This window comes from Oncorhynchus masou, chromosome 31 (assembly GCF_036934945.1).
Source record: "Oncorhynchus masou masou isolate Uvic2021 chromosome 31, UVic_Omas_1.1, whole genome shotgun sequence".
Taxonomy (NCBI): domain Eukaryota; kingdom Metazoa; phylum Chordata; class Actinopteri; order Salmoniformes; family Salmonidae; genus Oncorhynchus; species Oncorhynchus masou.
Window position 1 is genome coordinate 18,146,120 of NC_088242.1, and position 23,959 is coordinate 18,170,078.

The window sequence follows — 23,959 nt, forward strand, 5'->3', positions numbered from 1 at the left end:
ATTACATCATTTTCAGCTTCCTGTCAAATGTAAAAATGTCAAGCAGACAACCTAAAATTTACAATAATGACAAATTGTTTGATGAAGAATGTAAAACCCTACAAAATAAATTGAGAAACTTGTCCAACCAAAAAGAGACCCAGAACTTGAGCCTTCGCTATGGTGAAACAATACAGAAATACATTAAGAGAAAAGGAGGAACAGCATGACAGAAAACAGCGAATTCTCATTGAAGAATCCATAGAATCTAACCACGTGTGGGGAAAATTGGAACACAGTAAACAAACAACAACACGAAGAGCTATCTATCCAAAATGAGGATGTCTGAATAAACCACGTCTCAAATCTAGAACAAACATGATAAACTACAAATCTTAGAATCATCTATTAAAGACTATCAGCACACACTGGATTCTCCAATTTACATTGAATGAACTACAGGATAAAATAAATCCCTCCAACCCAAAAAGGCTGGTGTTGATTGTATCCTGAATACAGCTCACAAATTCCAATTGGCTATACTAAAACTCTTTAACATCATCCTCAGCTCTGGCATCTTCCCCAATATTTGGAATCAAGGCCCGATCACCCCAATCCACAAAAGTGGAGACAAATTTGACCGCAATAATTACAGTGGAATCTGCGTCAACAGCCATTTTGGAAAAATCCTCTGCTGTATCAACAGCAAACTCTAACATTTTCTCAGTGAAAACAATGTCCTGAGCAAATGTCAAATTGATGTCAAAAATGTCAAAAATACCACACAAATACACCCTTATTGTCAGACAAATAAAACAAAAGCAAAGTCAAGTAAGCTTTTGGCTCAATTTAGCATTAGGGTTGGCTATACAAATTAATGGAAAGCGGTGTTGAGTGGGGGGGACAACATTTAAAAAAATCAATGAACACAAACAATAAGTGTTCATCTAAAATTGGCTATGAACAGATATCTTTCCTCAGGGCTGTGGGGTGAGACAGGGATGCAGCTTGAGCCTCACTCTTCAACATATCAATGAATTGGAGAGGGCACTAGAACAGTCTGCAGCACCCGGCTTCATCCTACTATAAGCTGAAATCAAATGTCAACTAGTTGCAGATGACCTGGTGCTTCTGTCCCCAACCAAGGAGGGCCTACAGCAGCACATAGATCTTCTGCACAGATTCTGTCTGACATGACCCTGACAGTGAATCTTAGCAAGACAAAAATGGTGTTCCAAAAAAAGTCCAGTAGCCAGACAACAGATATAAAATCTATCTAGACACTGTTGCCCTAGAGCACACAAAGAACTATACCTACCTTCGCCTAAACGGTAGTGCCACAGCTAACTTCCACAAGGCTATGAAAGATCTAAGAGACAAGGCAAGAAGGGCCTTCTATGCCATCAAATAGGAACATAAAACTCAACATCCCAATTAGGATCTGGCTAAAAATACTTAAATATTTTATAGAATCCATTCTATGGTGGTAAGGTTTGGGGTCCACTCACCAACCAATAATTCACAAAATGGGACAAACACCCAATTGAAAAAATATACTTGGTGTACAACGCAAAACCCTAAACAATCCATGCAGAGCATAATTAGGATTATACCCGCTAGTTATCAAAAACCAGAAATGATGTGTTAAAATCTACAACCACCTTAAAGGAAGGGATGCCCACACGTTCCACCATAATGCCCTCAGCTACAGAGAGATGAACCAAGAGAAGTGTCCCCTCAGCCAGCTGGTTTTGGGGCTCTGTTCACAAATGCAAATAGACCCCACAGCCTCAGGACAGAAACACATTTGGACCAACCAAATTATAAGGAAGCAAAAACATAACTATTTCACACTGGAAAGAATCAATCAAATAACAGAGCAAATTGGAATACTATCTGACCCTGAACAGAGAGTACACAGTGACAGAATACCTGACCAATGTGACTAACCCCAAATTTATGAAAATTCTTGACTACGTACAGACTGAGTGAGCTTAGCCTTGCTATTGAGAGAGGCCGCCATAGGAAGAAGACAGGCTATGTGCCCACTGCCCACAAAATAAGGTGCAAACTTAGCTGCACTTGCTGAACTCCTGCCAAATTTATGACCACTTTAGAGATATATATTTCTTACAGATCACACAGACCCACAAAGAATTGATAAGCAAATCAAACATTTGATAAACTTGTTAGGCGAAATACTGCAGTATGCATTCACAGCCGCAAGATTTGTGACCTGTTGCCATGAGAAAAGGGACACCAGTTGAGTATAAACATTGTAAATACCACCAATATTAGTTTTTTTTCCTTCCCCTACTGTTCGTACTACAAATTCACATTGCTGAAACACTGTACAAACCTTTTTGAGTGCAATATTTATATTTTATACATTTTTTAAAACTTGTTGTAAACATGTTTCCCATACCAATAATGCCCCATTGAATTGAATAAAGGGTTTCATTGTAAAAAATCCTGAAGTATCCCTTCAAGATTTTAGCTGTTTTATCACAGTGTGATAGACTTTGACCCATAATGAAGAAAGGTTAGGATATACATCTTCAGAACTGTGGTATTGGTGTGCATAGGGAATTGTCTCTTATCTGGTGCAGTCTAATTGAGGCCATTCGGATTAGCAGAAGTTGACATGTCTGTTATTAAGAGACTGGAATGGTTAACTAATATTAATATAATACAAAATGCCATTTATCCAAACTGGCTTACAGTTGACGTCAAAGTTTACATACACCTTAGCCAAATTCCTGACATTTAATCCTAGTAAATATTCCCTGTTTAAGTCAGTTAGGATCACCACTTTATTTTAAGAATGTAAAATGTCAGAATAATAGCAGAGAATGATTTAGTTCAGCTTTTATTTCTTTCATCACATTCCCAGTGGGTCAGAAGTTTACATACACTCAATTAGTATTTGGTAGCATTGCCTTTGAATTGTTTAACTTGGGTCAAATGTTTCAGGTAGCCTTCCACAAGCTTCCCACAATAAGTTGGGTGACTGATGTCTTTATGTTGCTTCAATATTTCCAGATAATTTTCCATCCTCATGATGCCATCTATTCTGTGAAGTGCACCTGTCCCTCCTGCAGCAAAGCACCCTCACAACATGATGCCACCATCCCCCGTGCTTCACGGTTGGGATGGTGTTCTTCGGCTTGCAAGCCTCCCTCTTTTTCCTCCAAACATAACGATGGTCATTATGGCCAAACAGTTCTATTTTTGTGTCATCAGACGAGGGGATATTTCTCCGAAAAGTACGATCTTTGTCCCCATGTGCAGTTGCAAACAGTAGTCTGGCTTTTTTATGGTGGCTTTGGAGCAGTGGCTTCTTCCTTGCTGAGTGGCCTTTCAGGTTATGTCGATATAGGACTCATTTTACTGTGGATATAGATCCTTTTGTACCGGTTTCCTCTAGCATCTTCATAAGGTCCTTTGCTGCTGTTCTGGGATTGATTTGCACTTTTTCACCAAGTACGTTCATCTCTCCGAGACAGAACATGACAGAACATGTCTCCTTCCTGAGCTGTATGACATTGTGTTTATATATGTCCCATCGTGTTTATACTTGTGTACTATTGTTTGTACAGATGAACGTGGTACCTTCAGGCATTTGGAAATTGCTCCCAAGGATGAACCAGACTTGTTGAGGTCTCCCAATATTTTTTGGGGAGGTCTACAAAGATGTTTTCTTTTGATTTTCCCAGGATGTCAAGCAAAGAGGCACTGTTTGAAAGTAGGCCTTGAAATACATCCACAGGTACACCTCCAATTGACTCAAATGATATCAATTAGCCTATCAGAAGCTTCTAAAGCCATGACATCATTTTCTGGAATTTCCCAAGCTGTTTAAAGGCACAGTCTACTTAGTGTATGTAAACTTCTGACCCACTGAAATTATGATACAGTGAAATAATCTGTCGGTAAACAATTGTTGGAAAAATGACTTGTGTCATGGACAAAGTAGATGTCCTAACTGACTTTTTTTTTAACCTTTATTTAACTAGGCAAGTCAGTTAAGAACAAATTCTTATTTTCAATGACGGCCTAGGAACAGTGGGTTAACTGCCTGTTCAGGGGCAGAACGACAGATTTGTACCTTGTCAGCTCGGGGTTTGAATTTGCAACCTTCCGGTTACTAGTCCAACGCTCTAACCACTAGGCTACCCTTGCCAAAACTATATTTTATTAACAAGAAATTTGTGGAGTGGTTGAAAAACGAGTTTTAATGACTCGTACATACGTACATTTTACAAATGGGTGGTCCTGATAATCAAACCCACCACCCTGGCGCTACAAACACCATGCTCTACCAACTGAGCTATAAAGGACCACGCCGTAAACACACTTCTCTCACTCTTATTCTTCTATTGGCTCCAGTGTGCTTAGGTCAACACCGTTGGTGTTCCAACATTAACAAAGTGTGTGGGGATTGAGGTGGTGTTTTTCAATTGTAAAGCCATTTGCCTGTAGGAACAAAAACTGACGAGTTTCTTGCAAACTACAGTACCATTGACCTCTGGTTACTGCCTGACATTAGTCAGTCTAGAAAAGGTCTGCGTGATTTCACAATGACTTTAAATGTGCTGTTGTCCTTCGTGTGGTTGGTTGGATAATTTGTTTGCCCATGTTGATTGCACCATGGAAGAGAAAGATGAGGAGGATTGCAAAGACCATCACATTAAATCACAGATGTCTGGTTTTCATGGACAGACTGACAAGAGCAACACTTTGAACTATGCTAACGGTGTTGCATTAGAAAGGTAAACAATGAATTCCTGTCATTCAACCCATGCTGTATGATTTTAAAGGAAGTGAAATATGAGCAAAAACCATGTGCCTTCTTGCCGTGGTTCTTTCTTTTTGACGTCGCCTTAATTCAGTTATATTCATCATGACCGTCTATCCTTCTTGTCCTCTCTGTGCATTGTCCCTGTGGGGTTAGTAAGTTGTCTCCTCTGTCCATCTCTGGTGGCTTCTGATTTCTCCAACTGAACCAGCCACCTTGGCTGTAGCTGCTGCCCCTTATCAACCCATCAAAGCTCGTCTCTGCTGATATGATCTGGCCTTTGTTTGGAGGTGACTGCTTTTAATGACTGCAGCTGCACAAATTTTTCATCTCCTGACAGACAGGAGGAGGTAGCCGTACACCCCCACCACCACACACACCCTGAGCAATGCTTCCGTTGTCTTGGTTACATGACATCAGAGTGCAGTAATCAAATAAACGTGGCTGCTCTGAATTTGGGTTGCAAATGTATTACCGCTCTCTCTCTCTCCTCTTCAGGCAGAAGTGTGCCCCTCCACTCTTTAGGCCCCCAATCACAAAACAACAGTTGGTGCCCCTATCCCAATGGGGAGCACTTTTCTGAAAGCGTCACTGTCTGATCCGGTCTAATTAAGACGAGTGTGACTTTACTGTGTGTTCAGGCTTTAGGAGTGTGTTTAATTAAGCATGTTTGTAGTTTTGCATGTCTGATTTCTGAGAGTGGAGAGGTCGGAGGGGAGAAGACATGTAGGACTTTATGCCCCATAGAGAGAGCGAGTAATGGTGTCTTTTTGTAGACACAAACTCCGCCATGGTTCGTTGGACTAATGCCTATGGGGAAAAGCGTTTTTGGATGAACACTGAAAATAAGGTCGGTCGTAAACGCAGGCTTAAGAGATCAGCTTATGTCACTTTTTTTGTGAATTTTGAAGCATTTGTCATAATAAAGGTCATGTTTAACTGACTGCCATTATCTCATAGAACAACCTGTATAAGATCTCCGAAGCCTGTGTTAACCCCTGACCATATTTTTGGTGTTTATTCCAAAAACCCTGTTTTTCACCATTCATTTTTTTTCCATAGGGATTGCTGAATGAGCCAGAGGTAACATATGTCTGGATTTTAGGACTACAAGCTGGCGAGCTCTGTTTAAATGATGCTAAACTGTGACCGTTGGAGGGTGGGAGAGAGAGTGCTTGAATAAACAGGCTGGGTTTAAAGGAGATCGCAGTGTGACGACGCAGAACATAGAGCGGCTTGGCTGACATTGATCAGGGTTTGGGCGGAGGGGGGTGACCACTGGGGCAGTGCTACTGTGATTTTAAAGGCTTTTGTATGGTACTGTAAAACAGAATTCATAATGCTCTTAGTCCTATGTTCAAAGAATGCACAGCAACACATTGGTGTCAAGTTATTACATTGTAATGTCAAGAAAAGCTGAGACGATAGTAATTCGGTTATGAAAAAAGTATTGTCATTGTCAATACTTGTCTATTCAAATCAATCATTGCTGACATTCTCCACACAAATTAAATACTTTTTTCAGTCTTCTCAAAAGAGCACAAGCATTTTAATTTGTTTCAATGGTTGCCTTAGTGCTGCTCTTTTTGACATGATTCTGCAACATCTCTCCTCTGCCACGAATCTGTGTTAGCTGGCTGAACTCTAAACCACATGGTCCCTAAGAGATAGAAGGCATTCACACCTACCTCTCCTCACACACAGCACATGTTTTACTATCCTTGTGGGGACCTAACCCTGTATTTCCATCCAGAATTCCATCCCCTAACCCCTAATTATAACCTTCAACCTAACCCCCAATTATAACCTTCAACCTAACCCCCAATTATAACCTTCAACCTAACCCCCAATTGTAACCTTCAACCTAACCCCCAATTGTAACCTTCAACCCAACCCCCAATTTATAACCTTCAACCCAACCCCCAATTTATAACCTTCAACCCGACCCCCAATTACAGCCTTCAACCCAACCCCCAATTATAGACCTAACCCTTATGCCTAAAATAGACTTTTTCCTTGTGGTGACTGGCAAAATGTCCTCACTTGTCTGAATCTTCCTTTGTTATTTTCTTTTTTACCTGTACTGCATTGGGCAGACCGCACCACCCTCTGGAGAGCCCTGCAGTTGTGAGCGGTCCAGTTGCCGTACCAGGTGGTGATACAGCCCGACAGGATGCTCTCAATTGTGCATCTGTAAAAATTTGTCAGGGTCTTAAAGGGCCAAGCTGAATTTCAGCTCTGTGTCTCCTGTCTCTGTCTGTCTCTCTGTCTGTCTCTCTGTGTGTCTGTCTGTCTCTGTCTGTCTCTGTCTGTCTGTCTCTGTCTGTCTCTGTCTGTCTCTGTCTGTCTGTGTCTGTCTGTCTCTGTCTGTCTGTATTCAATTGACTTTATTGACATTTGAAGTTCATTATTACTTACATTGTCAAAGTATACATATCGAAAAATATAAATAAGATATATTTATATATAAATAAATGGTGGGACCAACAGCAATATTAATAGTAGTAGTGGACATGGGATTACCATTATCAACAACAACAATATTAATGAGTACAACAATACATTAATGCAATGGTAGTGGACCAGTGTCAACATGACTGAGAAGAGTCTATCTCTCTCTCTCTCTCTCATGACTGAGAAGACACATGACCTGGTATGAAAGATAAACAAAACAATGGGAAATATGATCGACATTACTTTGCACTTTTCACTGGCTGTCCCTCAGGTTGTGGCAGGAGGACACATTTGGCAGCCAAGACTGCACATTTTAGCTTTTCACCCAAGAAATGTTTTTTTTCTTCATCTTTTATAGTTTCAAATTCTTTGTATTGAATTATAATTTTGGGAAAGAAATATTCTCTTAGGTCTGAGTATTTGTTACAGTGTAATAGGAAATGCAGCTCTGTGTCTACCTCTCCCCTGGAGCAGTGAGCACAGCCTGTCCTCTCTGGGCAGCCAGGTTTGTCTGTGACGACCAGTCTCTATAGCCAGACTGTGCTCACTGAGTCTGTACCTAGTCAATGTTTTCCTCAGTTTTCTATCAGTCACAGTGGTCAGATAGTCTACCACCATGTACTGTCTGTTTAGAGCCAAATAGCATTGACGTTTTTTATTATTTTTATTTTATTTTTCTTCAATTTTTTCCCCCTTCCTTTCCTGGTCTTCCTCAATATAGGCCTATGTTAGGCTAAGTCGGTGAGCTAAAGGACACTTTATCGTCACAACCTGATACTAGCTGTCTGACTTCTATGACTGGTAGTCCGGTGACTTGGCCTCTCGAGTGAGGCAGTGGTCTTAGGCACTGCATCTAAGTGCTAGAGTCATCACTACAGACTCTGGTTCGATCCCGGGCTGTATTCCAACCGGCCTTGATCGGGAGTCCCATAGGGCGGCGCACAATTGGCCCAGAGTCGTCCCGGTTAGGGGAGGGTTTGGCTGGGGTAGGCCGTCATTGTAAATAAGAATTTGTTCTTAACTGACTTTCCTAGTTAAATGAAAACAATAAACATTGCAGCTGCTATGTGTGTGTGTGTGTGTGTGTGTTGTGGTACTCATCGCTGTTCTTTAACATCTCTGTTTTCATCCTCAACTCTGTTTGGGTTCAACGGTTTTGTATATCCCCATATGCCTGCTATTTGGGCATTGTTTTGTCTGACAGTGCATGTTGTGGCAATGAGTACATTCAGCTGACGTATGCAGCCACACACACAGCCAGAAAACCCTTCTGTGAGAGGACCAGTCTCCCTCAAGTAGGGAACTCCACTCCTTACACTGGTCAAGCACACAGTCCCATAGAGGTGTCTGTCTGTGAGTTGGTGTGTCTCCGTATATCAACTTCCTCACCAGGCCTGAAGGGTTTCCTCCTTGCTCAGTTCTCTGTTTAGAATACTGTGGGGGTTACCAAACATCGCCAGAGCAAAAACAACTGCTCCTTTTATGAGGAGAATGCCAAGCCTTTTTGTCAACTCAATTCTCCTTGTTTGCTTTGACCTCTAGCACAGATTAGACCCACGTGTATTTCTCAGTGTCAGAGGAGTTTAAAACCTCATTGAAAGGTTTATCAGAGACCTCTGGAAAAAAATGATTAACCTATTAGGTTACTGTCTTTCTGTCCTTTCTAATCAGTGGAGATACCTGTGTTTACTGCAGGCAGACAGGCAGGCAGGCAGGCAGGCAAGGCACCCACACACACTTAATAAAAACACACATAAACCAGCTTCACCAATAAAGTAAGACGCAAACTTGTTGAAACATATCTTACTCCTTGTTCCAATATCAGACAGATCAGGATGTTAAGTAACCCCCACTGTTACAATGATCAGTTGAAATCTAACCAACCTTAGTCATTATATATGCGTAAGCATCGTGACACACCTTTGTGTACCTATTAGAGGTGTTACAGGTTTGAGTCAGTGGTTTCGGTGCGGGAGGGAGGGAGGGAGGGAGGGATGGTGTGTGTGTGCCTTTATCCACTTAACTTCAAAATGGCATGTTTAGATATCAATGCAATATTTCAATTGTGGTGTGGGGCCATTAAATTGTTGTTTGTAAGGTAGGGTCTCATGCTTTTACTGCACTCTCAAAGAATGACATCTGGGCTGATCTCTCTCTCTCCCAGTCAGTCACTGAAGCCAAGCCACCTCTTTGTGATGGAGGTTTGAGGAGAATGGGGCTAGACTGCTGGCCTCAGCACTTTAAGCGAAGCGTGTATTGATCCCTCCACATCAGCCTCTCTTCTCATGCCTCGCTCTGCCACCATCACCACCTAGAATACAATCACTTCCCTTTACAGCTAGGCCCTGCTGCCACGGCAACCACACTGCAGATCAGGAGATAAGCATCTGGTATGTGGCCTCTCCTCTTCTGTTCTTCATAAACTGCTTCGTTTTAATAAGGCATTGAAGTTGCACTGAAACAGTGACAGACTACATGGACTTGTCCAATAAGAACTGTTTGTTTTCAGTTTTTTTTCCTTTGGGAAAAGTTTCAAACATTTTGCTACTGTGTGTCTGACCTAATGAACTTAACCCTGAGCTGATGTAATCTGTCATCTCTACCCACTATTGCAATCCTTCTGTACACATCTATAGAGAACTGCCCGAAGAGACGTCATTAAGTCACCACTAACCTAATGCCTCCATATGTTGTTTTGTGTCTTCAAATCAGTGCATTAGAAGGATAAAAGAGATCAGTTTGCAAGGGAAAATAGCCTAATATGTGCTCCGGCACCTGTCGTTGTCTTTTGTCTGTCTGTTACCACAATCATGTCATGAATTTGAATGGAGGGCAGGGGCTGGCCCGACGGAGAGGCGGGTTGTTTTAACTTGCAGATGAGCCGATGGGCCACCACCCAGGCTGGTGCTGCTCCGGTAGCGAGTTGCTTAGCATTGCGCTAACAGTCAACAGGCTAATCTCTCTCATTAGCTCTCTCTCCACTCCTCCACCCCTCCACTCAAACACAAGTGGCCCATTAACCAGCTAGCACATCCCTCGCTCGCCTTGCCGCCTCTCGCTTTGATGCCTTTTTGATAAGAGCAAGGATAATGAGGATAATCATAACAGCGATGATAATTCACTATCCAGCGCAGCGGCAACGTGCTAATCGCCTAAAAGCACTTCCTGTGTGCTCCTCAGATGGATGCTCTTCTGCTTTTTTACACACTCACACTTTAACACACACTCTGTTGATATTCAAATGCGCGTGGCTGGTGGAGGAGTGTGTGTGATCTAAAGGATCCAGGACCGGTGGTGCTGCAGAGAGGTGGCTGGTGGAGGAGTGTGTGATCTAAAGGATCCAGGACCGGTGGTGCTGCAGAGAGGTGGCTGGTGGAGGAGTGTGTGATCTAAAGGATCCAGGACCGGTGGTGCTGCAGAGAGGTGGCTGGTGGAGGAGTGTGTGATCTAAAGGATCCAGGACCGGTGGTGCTGCAGAGAGGTGGCTGGTGGAGGAGTGTGTGTGATCTAAAGGATCCAGGACCGGTGGTGCTGCAGAGAGGTGGCTGGTGGAGGAGTGTGTGATCTAAAGGATCCAGGACCGGTGGTGCTGCAGAGAGGTGGCTGGTGGAGGAGTGTGTGATCTAAAGGATCCAGGACCGGTGGTGCTGCAGAGAGGTGGCTGGTGGAGGAGTGTGTGTGATCTAAAGGATCCAGGACCGGTGGTGCTGCAGAGAGGTGGCTGGTGGAGGAGTGTGTGATCTAAAGGATCCAGGACCGGTGGTGCTGCAGAGAGGTGGCTGGTGGAGGAGTGTGTGATCTAAAGGATCCAGGACCGGTGGTGCTGCAGAGAGGTGGCTGGTGGAGGAGTGTGTGATCTAAAGGATCCAGGACCGGTGGTGCTGCAGAGAGGTGGCTGGTGGAGGAGTGTGTGATCTAAAGGATCCAGGACCGGTGGTGCTGCAGAGAGGTGGCTGGTGGAGGAGTGTGTGATCTAAAGGATCCAGGACCGGTGGTGCTGCAGAGAGGTGGAGGGAAGGAGAGACTTTGTGGGTGTCGGTTGGTGATTAACCTCGACTAGCATGTTTGTTGCCCCAGACCTGCACATCATAAAACAGAGCAGAGCACGGTTTTAATGTTTAAATAGTAGCTGCAGATACAGTACATTCGGAAAGTATTCAGACCCCTTGACATTTTGTTACGTTACAGACTTATTCTAAAATTGATTAAAAAAATTAAAAAATCCATTATCAATCTACACACAATACCCCATAGAGTACACCTGTATTTGGAGAGTTTCTCCCATTCTTCTCTGCAGATCCTCTCAAGCTCTGTCAGGTTGGATGGGGAGTGTCGCTGCACAGCTATTTTCAGGTCTCTCGCTAGATGTTTGATCGGGTTCAAATTCGGGCTCTGGCTGAGCCACTCGAGAACATTCAGACACTTTTCGCGAAGCCACTCCTGCATTGTCTTGGCTGTGTGCTTAGGGTCATTGTCCTGTTGGAAGGTGAACCTTTGCCCCGTTTTCATCAAAGATCTCTCTGTACTTTGCTCTGTTCATCTTTCCCTCGATATTGACTTGTCTCCCAGTCCCTGCCGCTGAAAACATCCCCACAGCATGATGCTGCCGCCACCATGCTTCACTGTAGGGATGGTGCCAAAGAGTACAATCTTGGTTTCATAAGACATAATCTTGTTTCCCAGGGTCTGAGAGTCTTTGTTTCCTTTTGGCAACTCCAAGCAGGCTGTCATGTGCGTTTTACTGAGGAGTGGCTTCCGTCTGGCCACTCTACCATAAAGGCCTGATTGGTGGAGTGCTGCAGAGATGGTTGTTCTTTTGGAAGGTCCTCCCATCTCCACAGAGGAACTCTGGAGCTCTGTCAGAATGACCATTGGGTTCTTGGTCACCTCCCTGAACAATGCCCTTCTCCCCCGATTGCTCAGTTTGGCGGGCAGCCAGCTCTAGGAAGACTCTTGGTGGTTCCAAAGTTCTTCAATTTAAGAATGATGGAGGCCACTGTGTTCTTGCTGCATAAATGTTTCGGTACCCTTCCCCAAATCTGTGCTTCGACACAGTCCTGTCTTGAGGCTTTAAGGACAATGCCTTCGACCTCATGGCTTGGTTTTTGCTCTGACATGCACTGTCAACTGTGGGACCTTTAAATAGACAGGCGTGTGTCTTTCCAAATCATGTCCAATCAATTGAATTTACCACAGCTAGACTCCAATCACATTGTAGAAACATCAAGGATTATCAGTGGAAACAGGATACACCTGAGCTCAATATCAGTCTCATAGCAAAGGGTCTCAATACTTATATAAATAAGGTATTTCTGTTTTATTTTTTTTTGGCAAAGAAATTATAAAAAATAAAAAATAAACATTTTGCTTTGTTATTAATGGGGTATTGTGTGTAGATTGAGGCAAAACAAATATTCAATTAATTTTAGAATAAGGCTGTAAAATAACAATGTGGAAAAGTCAAGGGGTCTGAATAATTTCCGACTGCACCGTTTATGCCAGCTGTAAGTGTACTGTAAGAAGTGCAATAGATCAGCTATCTGGTGTCCTGCACGAGGACACACCCACACTGTTTTTACACCAAACAATACCTCTCTGCCATACCTGTTTGAACACAAACTAACCTTCAAACAAAGCTTTCTTTGCTACACTTAGCGTGTGCTTTAAGAAGCCCATGTAGGGCAGAATGTAGCCTAGCGGTTAGGAGTTGGACCATTAACCGAAACGTTGCTAGTTCGAACCCCCGAGCCGACGAGTTGAAAATCTGTGTGCCCTTGAGGTGTTAACCGTAATTGCTCGGGAGTCGCCATGCATCATGCCTGACCCTGGCTGTGACCCCACTCTCTGAAGGTGTCTAAGGGGGAGTTGGGATATGCAACAAAAAAAATATCCAATGTATTATATAACTATAGAAGTAGAATAATCATTCTATTTCCATGATTTCAACAGTTCATCAAAGTGTTTTGCTCTAAATCACAAGTCAATCGCAATTGAAACATTTGGTAGAAAATAATGCCGAGACTGTTTGCTCACAACGTGTGGCCCTATGTGGCAGTGTGGAAATGACCTCAAATGAGTGCAGGAAATGCAGACATTGCTGAAAATAGAGAAAATTATTTTGGGTTGAATTTAATAGTGTAAAACATTCAGAATGGAGAAAGACTAAAATGAAATCATTTGTAATGTATGTGTTGCCACCCGAGGGCCATGCACTGCTCATGAAGCATATTGAGAACTTATATTATTCAAAAACATAAAATACTGGGCTGGGCCATATTGCCCAGCCCTATGTAACCAAAAAGGTTGCAAGTTCAAATCCCCTGAGCTGACAAGGTAAAAATCTGCCATTCTGCCCCTGAACAGGCAGTTAACCCACTGTTCCTAGGCCGTCATTGAAAATAAGAATTTGTTCTTAACTGCCTTGCCTAGTACATTTTTTATTTATTTAATGTGTGTGAAATAGGACAAATATAAGCACCCGCCAAATAATGATCATTATTATGTGATGCTAATGTCTCATACGCACTTAGAAACGGGACAAACACGCGCCTACACAGTCGTTATTGAGCTTGGATCAAAATTATAGGATAGTTGTAGACGAATATAACAAGTGGCATAAATGCAGACAACTGTGATTGTGATTGGTTCCTACCATCCCTATACAGTACATATCGGCAGAACACAGGCTAGAGCAGTTTGTCCTATCATCTGAAGTGCTGCCTGTTACTACAGGTATGTTTGTGTTGTATTAAAGATGCAGTCCGGTATTTGAAGCACTTATACATTTGTAACATATTGTCCATATTTGTAGAGAGAAGTAATTGGGGACCAAATGTTCAGGAACCTGTTTTGGCTCGTGAGCCACGACTTTCAAAACTACTGACTAAAATGTTACAAAAGCTTTGGAGCATCACTTTAAGAGGTGTGGCACCACAGCAGAGGCTACAGACCTGTCTGTCTGGTTTTAGATATTCTTTCTCTCATTCAGACCAGACAGAGCAGGGGTTGCACCCAGCCTCCCATGTGGAAATACGGGGGATGTATTTGTGTTGTGGTTCTGTATGTGGAGCTCATTCTCTTTAAAACAAACGGGCAGTTCTCTCGCTGTCTGACATGTCTGATTGCTCTACTTTACTCTGAGTTATGATTCATCTTCATCCTCAGCTAGCCTGCTACTGGAGATCTGACTTATTTCTTTATTTACTGTTTCTATGGCTCTTTGCTGCTTGTTTTCCCCTCTTTTCTCCATCCCTCTCTTCTATTCTTTTCTCCTTCCCCCTCTCTTTTCTCCTTCCCCCTCTCTCTCTTTTCTCCTTCCCTCTCTCTCTTTTCTCCTTTGCCCTCTCTCTCTTTTCTCCTTCGCCCTCTCTCTCTTTTCTCCTTCGCCCTCTCTCTCTTTTCTCCTTCGCCCTCTCTCTCTTTTCTCCTTCGCCCTCTCTCTCTTTTCTCCTTCCCCCTCTCTCTCTTTTCTCCTTCCCCCATCTCTCTCTTTTCTCCTTCCCCATCTCTCTCTTTTCTCCTTCCCCCCCATCTCTCTTTTCTCCTTCCCCCCCATCTCTCTTTTTTCCTTCCCCCCTTCTCTCTTTTCTCCTTCCCCCCTTCTCTCTTTTCTCCTTCCCCATCTCTCTTTTCTCCTTTCCCCCCCAACTCTCTTTTCTCCTTTCCCCCCAACTCTCTTTTCTCCTTCCCCCATCTCTCTTTTCTCCTTCCCCCCATCTCTCTTTTCTCCTTCCCCCCATCTCTCTTTTTCTCCTTCCCCCCATCTCTCTTTTCTCCTTTCCCCCCATCTCTCTTTTCTCCTTTCCCCCCATCTCTCTTTTCTCCTTTCCCCCCATCTCTCTTTTCTCCTTCCCCCCATCTCTCTTTTCTCCTTTCCCCCCCCATCTCTCTTTTCTCCTTTCCCCCCATCTCTCTTTTCTCCTTTCCCCCCCCATCTCTTTTTCTCCTTCCCCCCATCTCTCTTTTCTCCTTTCCCCCCCATCTCTCTTTTCTCCTTTCCCCCCATCTCTCTTTTCTCCTTTCCCCCCATCTCTCTTTTCTCCTTCCCCCCATCTCTCTTTTCTCCTTCCCCCCATCTCTCTTTTCTCCTTCCCCCCATCTCTTTTTCTCCTTCCCCCCATCTCTCTTTTCTCCTTCCCCCCATCTCTCTTTTCTCCTTTCCCCCATCTCTCTCTCTCTTCTCGTATATCCTTGCCCTCGCCACTCCTTCAGGTGTTGTGCGTTCTTTTTGAACATGGCCTTAGGCCCTTCTTCTAGGGGTGGGTTACTCTACACCCTGACATTGACTACCCAACCCCAGACCTAGAGGTGGGATGAGTGGCAGGGGATTTCTGGTGCACATCCCTGACCTCTTTTCTGCTCTTATCATCCCTCCATCGCTACGCTCCGAGGCTGCTCCCTCCTCTCTTCTTTCACTCTCTGCCCTCCCTCTCCCCCTCTTTCTCCTGCTTTCTATCAGTCCAGAGCAGAGCTTGACCCAATTCCTCTTTAACAACAACAGTGAAAGGATGGGCCCCAGCCGCCCTCCACCCCTCTGTTTCTCAGTGTCCCTCAGCCCAGACATAACCCAGACCACTGAGCCCAGCACCAGTCTAGTCACAACCCACCCCATTCCCAGCCTCAGCCCCACCTCAAGCCCAAACAACATCAGCTCTGCACAACCCAAGCCCCAACCTGCCCATACTGGGACGTTTGGTGGTGCCCTACAGACTGTAAGGTTCCCACAAGCTGAATGCTGATTTGGATGTTGGCTACAGTCAACAGACACAGCCAGCCTAGATGGATAACTTATTTTCCCATTTACTCTCTCTCCTTGGGAGGATTTCTGCTCTTAATTGAAGTGACAGCAGCAGGGTTGTCATGGTGACACTGGGGACATAGATTAAAGCTTGTTGTGAGTAGGGAGAGGATGAGCGGGGGAGGGGGGAGGAGAGGGGTGATGTCTCTTGCTGGCTGCCTGCTGTGCTCATGGTTGGCCTCATTGACCATCATGCAATGCTCTACACACTAGCATATCTGTGTTAGTATTCACTGCAGCTGCAAAGATATAATTGGACTATATAGCCTATATTTCTTCACTGTTTTTATGAAGTAGAAGTAGCTACTGAATGTGTGCAAACATTCCAGAGGAGGACTGCCCAAAATATGTGAGACTATTTCCTGTGGAGAGGGTCTTTCAGGACGGGCCTACTGAACATTTTGTAGCCCAGCTTCACTTGTCTGTTTTCCGTAGACTTTGAGCTGTTTTTTGGGAGACCAGATGATCGCTATCCGGGCTAATCAATAATATTCATATTGACTTGGCTGAATTCCTCAGTGCTTTTGAATAGCGGAAGGAGGACAGGCAGTATGTCAGTTGAATCCCTCTGGTATCAGGTGGGTTGAGTTAAGTAATGGTCTTGACTCCTAGATGATTGCAGGGCAGGTGGCTCTTTATTTGAGAGCTGTCCACTCAAGGCAGTGTAAGAAGGAAGGATGCCCTCCTCTCTCTCTCTCTCTCTCTCCCTCTTTTACCCGGGACAGGATTTTGCAGATGGTTTCATGCTCATTGGCGTCTAACAAGCAGGTGGTCTGAGATGAGGTGGGCGGAAAGGAGAGCAGTCTGGAGAGACTGGAGTCGTCTCCCACACTTCAGAGGTCCTCAAAGGCTCTCAGCTGGAGAGGGAGAGAGGAGAGGGGATAGTCTCTCCCTCATCACCCTGTGTGAGAGAGGGGGCAGAACGGAGGAGAGGGGATAGTCTCTCTTCCATCAGCCTGTGTGAGAGAGGGGGCAGAAGGGAGGAGAGGGGATAGTCTCTCTACCATCAGCCTGTGTGTGAGAGGGGGCAGAAAGGAGGAGAGGGGATAGTGTCTCTACCATCACCCTGTGTGCGAGAGGGGGCAGAAAGGAGGAGAGGGGATAGTCTCTCTACCATCACCCTGTGTGGGAGAGGGGATAGTCTCTCTACCATCAGCCTGCGTGGGAGAGGAGCGGGACAGAGATGTGCAGGACAGACCGATGGGGGTGTACCCTGCCCATGTGTGCCCTCAGGCCAACCTTAGACAAACACGTTGAGTGCTTGGAAGAGCACATCATTTCAATGTGTCACATCAATTTATTTCACATTTGCAGTGGTGTTGGGAAAGCAGCTCCCTCATTCCCCAGCATAACTACTGTGTTGCTGTGTGAAGGAAAGTTCTATGTTTCCACCACAGTTTTTATGTAGCCACTTAAAGCCACTGGTTCTGTAGCCGCTGTCTCTGTTGTAGCCACCGTCTCTGTGTAGCCACCGTCTCTGTTGTAGCCGCCGTCTCTGTTGTAGCCGCCGTCTCTGTTGTAGCCGCCGTCTCTGTTGTAGCCGCCGTCTCTGTGTGCTGTGGCCCCCGTCTCTGTACTGTAGCCCCCTCCACTAGTGTGTCCTATCCTGCAGTTGTTTTCTAACCATTTCTCTCCTCTCCAGACCTACCTGGTTTAATGGGTCCAATCATCGGGATGTCGCCGGATAAGAAAGCTGAAACGCCGGGGATGCAGGAGGAGAGGGCGGGGCTTAGGGGTGTATGTGGGGGGGGGGACTCTCCCGGAGGCGGAGTGCGGCGCAGCCAGCCCATTGGCCACCAGCCTGGACCGGGGATCCGGTGGCTCTGAGGATGAGGAGCTCACCAACCTCAACTGGCTCCATGAGAACCTGCTCCAGAACTTTACCCTAGGGGGGCCCGGTGTGGCCGGGGGGGCCCAACCCAGCGCCAGCCCCCTCTTTGACATCGAGGGTGACCCTGGGGCACCTCAGAACCCATCATCTTCATCCTCTTACTCCTCGTCGCAGAGGGACTTGTTGAAGTCCAAGCCTCCCTTCTCATTCTCTCTGTTGATCTACATGGCCATAGAGCAGAGCCCCAGTAAGAGGCTGCCGGTGAAGGACATCTATGGTTGGATCCTACAGCACTTCCCCTACTTTGCCTCCGCCCCCACTGGCTGGAAGAACAGCGTCAGACACAACCTGTCACTCAACAAGTGCTTCCGCAAGGTGGAGAGGAGCCTGGGAAAGGTGAGGGATCTATAAGGTCATGCGCGCACACATACACACATACACACACACTTTGTTTACCTTGCAAGGAGCTGGCAGTGCCTGGGTTTGATTCTCACAAGGGTCACACTAACACGTTATTTAACCATTTGAAAGTTGTCATGCTGACACTGCAGTGTGAGATTGATATGATGACATCATTGTGGGTTTGAAGTGGTTTTCTAATGGGGTTGAAATGAGCTAATAGTATCATTCCCCATTGAGATGGTTTGTTGTGTAAAGGTGCCACAAAGAGTCATTAGAGTTATTCACTGATATTCTGTAGTGGCAGTAATGTGACATTGACAATGTGCTCAAAGTGTTTGACTAACAGTGTTAACTGTACACCTCCACTCTGCGTACTTGTGCCTGTATAGGATTTGCAGCTCTCTGTATGGCTGACGGGCAGGGCCAGGGTTTTAACCCACCCTGAGGCCCCCTGACGTGTGCGTGTGTGTCAGGGCCAGTGTAGTGCCGCACCCTGCCTGCGGCCCCCTGTGTGCCTCCCCTTGCTGTGATAAGGCTGGGAGAGCCGGTGTATACCAGTCAAGGTCATAGATCCTCCTCTCTCTCCTTCAGAGGAAATGCAAACGCAGCAGTAAGATGGGGCACTATCTCCCAACACACCCCACACACTGCAACTGTAGAGCCATGACCAGGCAGTGGACACACACACACTGCAACTGTAGAGCCACGACTATACAGTGGACACACACACACTGCAACTGTAGAGCCACGACCACGCAGTGGACACACACACACTGCAACTGTAGCGCTACGACCACGCAGTGGACACACACACACTGCAACTGTAGCGCCACGACCAGGCAGTGGACACACACACACTGCAACTGTAGAGCCACGACCAGGCAGTGGACACACACACACTGCAACTGTAGAGCCACGACCAGGCAGTGGACACACACACACTGCAACTGTAGAGCCACGACCAGGCAGTGGACACACACACACTGCAACTGTAGAGCCACGACCACGCAGTGGACACACACACACACACACACTGCAACTGTAGCGCCACGACCAGGCAGTGGACACACTGCAACTGTAGAGCCACGACCACGCAGTGGACACACACACACACTGCAACTGTAGCGCCATGACCAGGCAGTGGACACACACACACTGCAACTGTAGCGCCACGACCAGGCAGTGGACACACACAAACACACACACACACACACTGCAACTGTGGCGCCACGACCACGCAGTGGACACACACACACACTGCAACTGTAGAGCCACGACCACGCAGTGGACACACACACACTGCAACTGTAGAGCCACGACCACGCAGTGGACACACACACACACACTGCAACTGTAGAGCCACGACCACGCAGTGGACCCACACACACACACTGCAACTGTAGAGCCACGACCACGCAGTGGACACACACACACACTGCAACTGTAGCGCCACGACCAGGCAGTGGACACACACACACACACACTGCAACTGTAGCGCCACGACCAGGCAGTGGACACACACACACACACACACACACTGCAACTGTAGCGCCACGACCAGCCAGTGGACACACACACACACACACACACACACACTGCAACTGTAGCGCCACGACCAGGCAGTGGACACACACACACACACACACACTGCAACTGTAGCGCCACGACCAGGCAGTGGACACAATAACACACACACACACACTGCAACTGTAGCGCCACGACCAGGCAGTGGACACACACACACAAACACACACACTGCAACTGTAGCGCCACGACCAGGCAGTGGACACACACACACACACACACACACACACACACACACTGCAACTGTAGCGCCACGACCAGGCAGTGGACACACACACACACACACACTGCAACTGTAGCGCCACGACCAGGCAGTGGACACACACACACACACACACACACACACTGCAACTGTAGCGCCACGACCAGGCAGTGGACACACACACACACACACACACACACACACACACTGCAACTGTAGCGCCACGACCAGGCAGTGGACACACACACACACACACACACTGCAACTGTAGCGCCACGACCAGGCAGTGGACACACACACACTGCAACTGTAGCGCCACGACCAGGCAGTGGACACACACACACACACACACACACACACACACACACACACACACACACACACACACTGCAACTGTAGCGCCACGACCAGGCAGTGGACACACACACACACACACACACTGCAACTGTAGCGCCACGACCAGGCAGTGGACACACACACTGCAACTGTAGCGCCACGACCAGGCAGTGGACACACACACACACACTGCAACTGTAGCGCCACGACCAGGCAGTGGACACACACACACACACACACTGCAACTGTAGCGCCACGACCAGGCAGTGGACACACACACACACACACACACACACACTGCAACTGTAGCGCCACGACCAGGCAGTGGACACACACACACACACACACTGCAACTGTAGCGCCACGACCAGGCAGTGGACACACACAAACACACACACACACTGCAACTGTAGCGCCACGATCAGGCAGTGGACACACACACACACACACACACTGCAACTGTAGCGCCACGAACAGGCAGTGGACACACACACACTGCAACTGTGCGCCAGGCAGAAGACAGGCCCAGGACTGAAGACCTGACCTGCACAACCACAGAGGGAGAGAGACGAGTGTCTGTGAAAGAAAGGGTAGAGAAGGGAAATGAAAGGACGAAGTGAGGGAGAAAGTAGAGCATATATAGGAAAGAGACATGGTTTCTGTAGTTGTGTTGGACACTGGTTCAAGCTCAGCTCGGGGACAAAGAGAATATAACTATACTGTTACAATGGGCTCAGTGGCTAGATGGCATGTAGTCTGCTAGGAGGGGCTGAAGACCAGTTAAAGTAGAAATGAGCTTAGCAGCAGCAGGACTGTTGTCCAGTGCATCACAATGTAGACAGCCTCTCTGAGATCAGTGTGCTGGGGGCTCAGTGTGAGCCCATCCGTCTGCTGAGCTGAGAGAGCGCGCAGCACTGGTTTCAGATGACACGCTGCCTGGTGGTTTGCGTTGCCATGGTGACATTTCCTCCTTCCTGCCTGCGAGTCGGCTGGTAATCTGAGTCAAGGTTATATCCCTCCTCCCTCGCTCCTTCCTCCTCCTCCTGGACAGAACCCCAGAGATACATAATGAGAGAACCATTTATACACTCTCACCCCCCCCCCCCCACACCCACGTAAACATTTATGTTTTTCTTGTGAAAACACCATGGAGACGTGTTGTCTCAGTGGTAGTTCATGAACTTGCATACAGGATATGACAATGCCTTCACATGTCTTTGGCTACTGTAGTGAGAGGTTCTACAAAGGCAAGTCACATGGACAGCACTATAAAAAGCTAAACTCAGTCCAACCCTGTAATAAATCATTTAAGGACGGTGTGGATTGTTTATCGACTGTTTTCCTCCCATCATGCAGTTCACCCAGCAGGGTCTGGATGGTTTATCACATGCTCAGGTGACTGCATTATGAGTCATCAAAGTTTGTCCTAGTTTAGCAGAGTATAAAACAATCTGAATGGAGAAGGCCTGTTAAAACCACTTAGAATTCATGAGTTGATGTCCTAGGGTCATGCAATACTCATAACATATTTAGAACTTTTTATTATTCAGAAACATAAAATGCTGTCAGATACCGCCATACCGTCAGAAATGACAATATCATGATATGTTGTTTTGGCCATATCGCCCAGCACAAGTCAAACTACAGGGAGACTACAGTGAGAGTCAGCCAAGCAGGCAAAAAAGTTGTAGGTGTTTGCTGTGGAAAATCTAGTAAGCCTAGTCATGATAAGTACTTTACCAAAGTATCTCTTGATACTACCGTGAGATTCCATATGAATTTATCCAATAAGAAATGCTCGGTTTTGAAACATTTTGTTACGATGTGCCCCAATGAACAACTCTCAGGTCAGTCTTACTGCTTTGTGATGTAGTATGTGATGTTTTTTCAGGTGAATGGTAAGGGTTCTCTGTGGTGTGTGGACCCAGAGTACAGACCCAACCTGATCCAGGCCCTGAAGAAGCAGCACTTCCCTGCAGCACATACCTTCTGCACACCGCCCGCCTCCCCACCCAGCGCCTCCTCACCACCCAGACACCACTTCCTGCAGGGCTGCTCCCTCAAAGGTGATTCCTGACTTTTTTTTGTTAATTTTGTACAAAGCTACACATTTTGCCAAGAGGTGTAAAGAAAATGTTTCTGTTTTTATAGCAAGTTTGCTGCAATTCTACACATTTTGCCATTGGGCTAAGAGAAGATTTAGCAATTTTATAACTAATTTTGCAATTCTACAACAACAAAAAATGGGGAGGGTGGGATTGATTTGAGGGCCTTCAAAAGAGGGCCCGCCGCCTGTTGCCCATCCCTGATCTAGAAATATGATTGGTAATAGATTTGATCCAGTGCATGTGATTTCAAATTCACATGGTTGTTGCCTCTACACATTTTTATCATGCAACATTTGCCGGCAAAACATTCAGCATCAACATCCCCTCATCTCCAACTGTCATTTTAGTCTTTATTTGATTTCTAATCATGGATGCCTCAAGGTAGATTATTCTAATCTGTATCCTCCACTTCTCTCTCTCTTTCTGTGTGTGTGTGTGTGTGTCTCTCTGTCTTGGTGTCTCTCACTTTAACGCTCTCTCTCTCCCCTACACTCTTGTTTGGTAACCTTGACTACAGAGGCCCTGGTGATGCTGATAGAGTGTAGAGCAGAGCACTCAGTCTCCACTCTAGTTGATTATAAATAATTTAGGGCCCCTGAAGTGAGGTATGGAGAGAGCTAGGAATCCTCTCTTCCTTTACCCCTCTACAGCCTCCTTCGCCAGTCGGCCACACACACACACACACGCTCAGGCTATTCCACTGACCACCATGCATGTTCTCTCCTCTTCCAGAGTCTGATATAGATGCTGCCACTGCCATGATGCTCTTAAACTCTGCCCCTGGTCATCACCACGCCAACCCATGTAAGAGACGCCACCCCACACCATGCCTCTTCCACTTCTCTCTGTCTCTACCTTTTCATTACTACTCTCCCCCTTTTTCTCTGTCACCTGCCCGTTTCACGCTTTCTTCTTTTATTGCTTTTACATCACTCGCCCAGCATCACTCGCCCAGCATCACTCGCCCAGCATCACTAGCCCAGCATCACTCGCCCAGCATCTATCCAACCCTTGTAAAACATCTTCCTGTGTCTCTCTATTGCTTACTATGTACACTCAACAGCACAGTTGAAGTCCTGCATAGTCCCGTCCCAAGTCCTGCGTAGTCCCGTTCCAAGTCCTGCGTAGTCCCGTTCCAAGTCCTGCGTAGTCCCGTCCCAAGTCCTGCATAGTCCCGTCCCAAGTCCTGCATAGTCCCGTCCCAAGTCCTGCGTAGTCCCGTCCCAAGTCCTGCGTAGTCCCGTTCCAAGTCCTGCATAGTCCCGTCCCAAGTCCTGCATAGTCCCGTCCCAAGCCAGACAAGGTTGCATATAGAATTATCTTCCTGTGAATGAGTGGTGTTGTATTTCATGCCCCCCCCCCCCCATGTGTTTTAAGTGTTCATTCCACGAGACACTTCTGCCTCTGCTGTTATGAATCTTAATTGCTGTTATCTGCTGGACACACGGACACTCCCTAGCCTGCTGGA

General features: G+C 46.2%; 1 protein-coding gene across 1 annotated transcript in view; it reads left to right on the plus strand.

Moving 5' to 3' along the window:
- foxn2a (forkhead box N2a) overlaps positions 1 to 23,959 on the plus strand; it is a 40,626-nt gene that overhangs the window by 12,668 nt on the left and 3,999 nt on the right. The window contains 4 exon segments of the mRNA XM_064950243.1: positions 17,671 to 17,768; positions 17,770 to 18,255; positions 22,275 to 22,449; positions 23,224 to 23,295. Coding sequence (XP_064806315.1) covers positions 17,685 to 17,768; positions 17,770 to 18,255; positions 22,275 to 22,449; positions 23,224 to 23,295 — 817 coding nt within the window. The 5' untranslated portion in view covers positions 17,671 to 17,684.